The following is a 4,385-nucleotide window of genomic DNA, read 5'->3' on the forward strand; positions in this document are numbered from 1 at the left end:
GCGGGGCCGGGGGGCTCGGGGAGGGCAGGAGGAGGGCGACGAGGGGGTCCCAACGCTGCGTCCCGCGGGTGCCGTCCTTGTTCGCCTTTGTGGGTTCTCCCCCCTCCCCAGCGCCACCAGCCCCTGCCGAAGTTGGTCCTTGGGGACGCGGTGACAGCGGCAGCGCAGGGGATGGAGTCACGGCGAACCCCGCTCTCCCCGCGGTTGGGGGCAGCGAGGAGGGCTCCTTCCAGTGCAAGTTTCGGGGGCACGATGCAGCCGGGAGCGGGGCGGGCGGGGGGTAGGGGGGGGGGCCGGGATGCTCGCCGTGCCTGCGGCTTTCATTGTTCGCAGCCCCGCTCCCCTCCGACAGCTCCGCGCGCGCTGTCATCTCCCCGGGCACAAAGGGGGGGGTGGGAGCAGCCCCCTCCCTGGCACTGGGAGAGGTACGAAGGGTGGGCAGGAGGGTGGCGAGGTCCCCAGAGCCCCGAGCTTCGGGGTGACACCGGGCCGGGCTCTGTGCGGGTCATTTGTGCTCAGCAGAGACCCCCGACGGGGTGAGCCGGGGGTGTGCCGTGAAAGGGGACAGGGATGGGGACGTTTTTCCCAGGTCATGGCTCGGCTGCTCCCGGAGCCGCAGGCTGCGCCGGGTGCAGAGATGGGCCCGATCCAGCCCCACGCAGCCAACGCTGCGCTGCGTGTCCTCATTTCTGCTGCCCAGCACAGGGGCAGGGGGTGATGCCCATGCAACCCGAAGGTCCCCTTCTCCCCCCACCCTACGGGGAGCAGCAGCTGGTGGGGGAGGGATGCACTGCAGCTAGGCAGAAGCTGCCGACGCTGCTCTCCTGGAAATAACCTTGCTGCATGCTCGGAGGCAGCGTGAGAAATTGCTGAGCAGAGCGCTTTCTGCACAGCCCGTGCGACCGCACTGTCAGCACGGCGCGGGCAGAGGGGGGGCTGCACCGTGCCCCAGCCTCGCAGACCCCTCCCCACCGCAGCGCAGGGACCCCCCAGCCTCAATGGGACAAAGCCTGGAGGCCCCACAGCTGCAGCATGCCCCGGGCAGCCCAGATGAGGGGGTCCCAAAGGTGGGAGGGGGCTGTATTTAGGGGTAGTTTGTGGGGTGGGGTGTGCATGCTGCCCCACAGTCATTCATCAGCCCCAGTGAACCTGGCAGCGCACTGAGCTCCCGACAGCCCCCACCGTCACCACCAGCAGCAGGGATGCGTCCCCTGGAGCAGCTGGCAAGGGCCATTGTGCACAAGGCAGGTGACTGCCAGGACCAGTGTAGGGCAGCCTTAGTGGCCATGTGTCCCACTGTGTGTGTGCCGAGCTGCTGGCCCGGCTGGGAGGCACTGGAAGCACAGAGCGCAGTGACCATCACATGCTGGCAGCAGAGGGATGCAGACACTCATGGCATTGCTCTGGTGCAGGTCAAGAGTCAATTACCCAGAGCCATGAGAAGACCTGCACCAATGTCACATGGGGCGGCACTGCCAGCACGGCCCTGAGCCCCCTCTGCTCCTGGGGCCCGTGGATCAATGTCCTCAGTGGGAGCCCGGTGCCCCCAGTGCCACCAGCCCCCATGTGCCACATTCCTGAGGGAGATGGGGTGACCTCTCTGGGCCCTCCTCTGCTCGCCTCTGCCCTCTCGCCCTGTTCCTAGAAATGGGGAGACAGGGATAGGAGCAGAGCCCACCACTTCTGCGTGCCACCGGGCCAGCACCCAGGGCAGGCTCATCCCTTGTGCACACGAGGCAGCTCCAGTGTGCGGGGACGGGGACCGCTGGGTATTTTCAGCTCACTGCTGGGCAGAGCCCGACCCGGAGGAGGATGACCAGTGTGTCGTCCCCGCAGGGTACCTGCAGCACTGCCTGGCGCCCGCCGGCTACAACCCCGACAAGAAGCAGGGGCTGCCTCCGGCACCGCCAGACCCGGCCTACACACCCGGCCAGGAGGAATACAGCGACCCCGAGAGCCCCCAGTCCACCTTCTCCGCCCGCTACTTCAACGGGGAGGCGGCGGTGACGGACAGCTACTCCATGGACGCCTTCTTCATCACCGACGGGCGCTCGCGCCGACGCGGGGAGAGCCAACGCCGCGGCAGCCACCGCCACTCCTGCCCCGAGTGCGGCAAGACCTACGCCACCTCCTCCAACCTCAGCCGGCACAAGCAGACCCACCGCAGCCTGGACAGCAAGATGGCCAGGAAATGCCCGACCTGCGGCAAGGCGTACGTCTCCATGCCCGCCCTGGCCATGCACGTCCTCACCCACAACCTCAAGCACAAGTGCGACGTCTGCGGCAAAGCCTTCAGCCGGCCCTGGCTGCTGCAGGGCCACATGCGCTCGCACACCGGGGAGAAGCCCTTTGGCTGCTCCCACTGTGGGAAAGCCTTCGCCGACCGCTCCAACCTGCGCGCCCACATGCAGACCCACTCCGCCTTCAAGCACTACAAGTGCAAGCACTGCAACAAGACCTTCGCCCTCAAGTCCTACCTCAACAAGCACTACGAGTCCGCCTGCTTCAAGGGCTCCGAACACAGCTGTGCAATAGGGAACTAGTCCCCGTGCCCCCTCCCCCCCGCCACTGCACCCCCCCCAACACCACCTCTACCCCTCCCCATCCTGGTGCCAGCTGCCGCTACGGGGCTGGAGGATGCTTCCCCCATCTCCCACCCCCCTAAAGAAAAGGGAGCCCCCGGCCCCCGGGAAGGGCTGGACGCAGTCCCCGCAGCCAGGCAGGTCTCTCTGCGGGGACTGCCCCGGGAGCATCGCCTGCACCCGGGTCAGACCTTCCCCAGCTCGCGATGCTCACCCCTATTTATTTAATTTATTCCTATTATTTATTTAGAGCTGCTGCTTCTCCTCCCAGGAACCGCCGGGGAGAAAAGACACTCACCCGGCCCGTAGCAAGGACAGGACCATGGGTCAAAGAGCCAGGCAGGACTGACGGACCCCTCCCGCCCCGCTGCCCTCACCCACATGGGCACGGCCCCTGGGGCAGAACCCACACCCAAACCCTCAGCCCCCGCTGGGCTGCTCCCGTCCCCCCTCCCTCCTGGCCAACCCCAGGCCCCTCTGCCCTCACCCCCCCCTGCACACACCCCAGGAGGGGTCGGTGGTGCCACAGAGCCGGGGTGAGTCTATTTAATTGATGCTCTTATTTATATTATTTATTCCTTCTGCTTTTCACTATTTATTTGCCAAGACCAGAGGCAGAGCGCCGTGCCCAGGACACAGCCGCGGGGACACGGCCCCGAGAGACAGAACCCCACGCCGCCGGGTCCCGCTCTGCTCCCTGCACGGGGACGAAGCAGCGATTCTATGCAACCCCCGTCCCGCAGCGAGCCGCTTCCTACCTCGGGCCTCGGCACCCTGGGGCTCAGCCCGGCTCTCTCTTTGCAGTCTTCCTGCTCCGTCTTCCTCCCACCGCAGTCTTCCTCCCGCCGTGCCCGTGGCTCCCAGGGTCACTTTGAGAGCCCCGTGGGCAGCCCGGGCTGCAGCATTTTCCGCTCGTCCCCTCGGGCAGCGCAGCGTGCGGGGCTGCCCCGTGTGTATACTGTACATAGCGGATACCACAGCAATAATTTTTTCCGTGCATGATCGCTTTTTTGTTTCTGCCAGGTTTTGTATTGGACAGGCCGCGGTAAGAGGAGAACCGACCGCCCGCAGTATTACTTGTAATGCAATTCAGGGATATAAAAGGGACTTCTGCCACTACCAGGTGTGTCTTGGGCTGTTTGTACACGCGGTGGGGGGTGGGCAGCAGGTGCCCTGGGCACGTCCCCGAGGGGCAGCACCTGCAGTGCAAGCTCTGCAAATGGCGCTGCACCCCAATAACGGCACTGCACCCTGCTCGCAGCGCTGCGCCCCGCTTGCAAAAAGCACTGGGGGGACCAGCAGCAGCAGAGCACCGAGCTGAAAGCAAAGCAAAGCGCGGAGTCCCAGCAGTGGGGTGGGGATCCTGGGGGGCAGCCCAGCGGGGATCACTGGGTGCTGCATCCCAAAGCCACCCATGGGGCTCTGCTGTGCAGTCCTTCCTCGTGGTCATCGTCACCGGCGAAGGGCGGAGGGGTCACCCAGTGCTGCGTGGGACGCTGCCACTGGGACGTGGCCCCGAGTCAGCGCTGGGGATAGAGAACCCCGCAGCTGGGGCAGGGGGTATGCAGGGGTCGGGGCAGGGGTGTGGGGGGCTCGGAACAGGGGGCGTGGCGGACCCAAACTCTGCCCCAGAGCCTCTCTGCCGCTGGTGACATTGATCCGGAGACATGACCCAGAAACGTCCCAGAACATCCATCCCAGCCAGGAGCCGAACCCGGTGATCCCCGTTCCTTCCAATCCGGGTTATCCCACGGCTCCACGCAGACAGATCCACGGCTGAATCCCCCCCGACCCTCCCCCTCC

The 4,385-nt window shown here is 65.9% G+C and overlaps 1 protein-coding gene across 1 annotated transcript; it reads left to right on the forward strand.

Annotated features, from left to right (window-relative positions):
- On the forward strand, positions 1,596-4,374 carry SCRT2 (scratch family transcriptional repressor 2; the record flags this gene model as incomplete). The annotated part of the gene is made up of 1 exon (XM_021416991.1): positions 1,596-4,374. A coding segment is annotated over one exon (948 nt), but the record flags the coding sequence as incomplete, so codon positions are not given.

The sequence above is a fragment of the Numida meleagris genome, chromosome 19 (assembly GCF_002078875.1).
Source record: "Numida meleagris isolate 19003 breed g44 Domestic line chromosome 19, NumMel1.0, whole genome shotgun sequence".
Classification (NCBI taxonomy): domain Eukaryota; kingdom Metazoa; phylum Chordata; class Aves; order Galliformes; family Numididae; genus Numida; species Numida meleagris.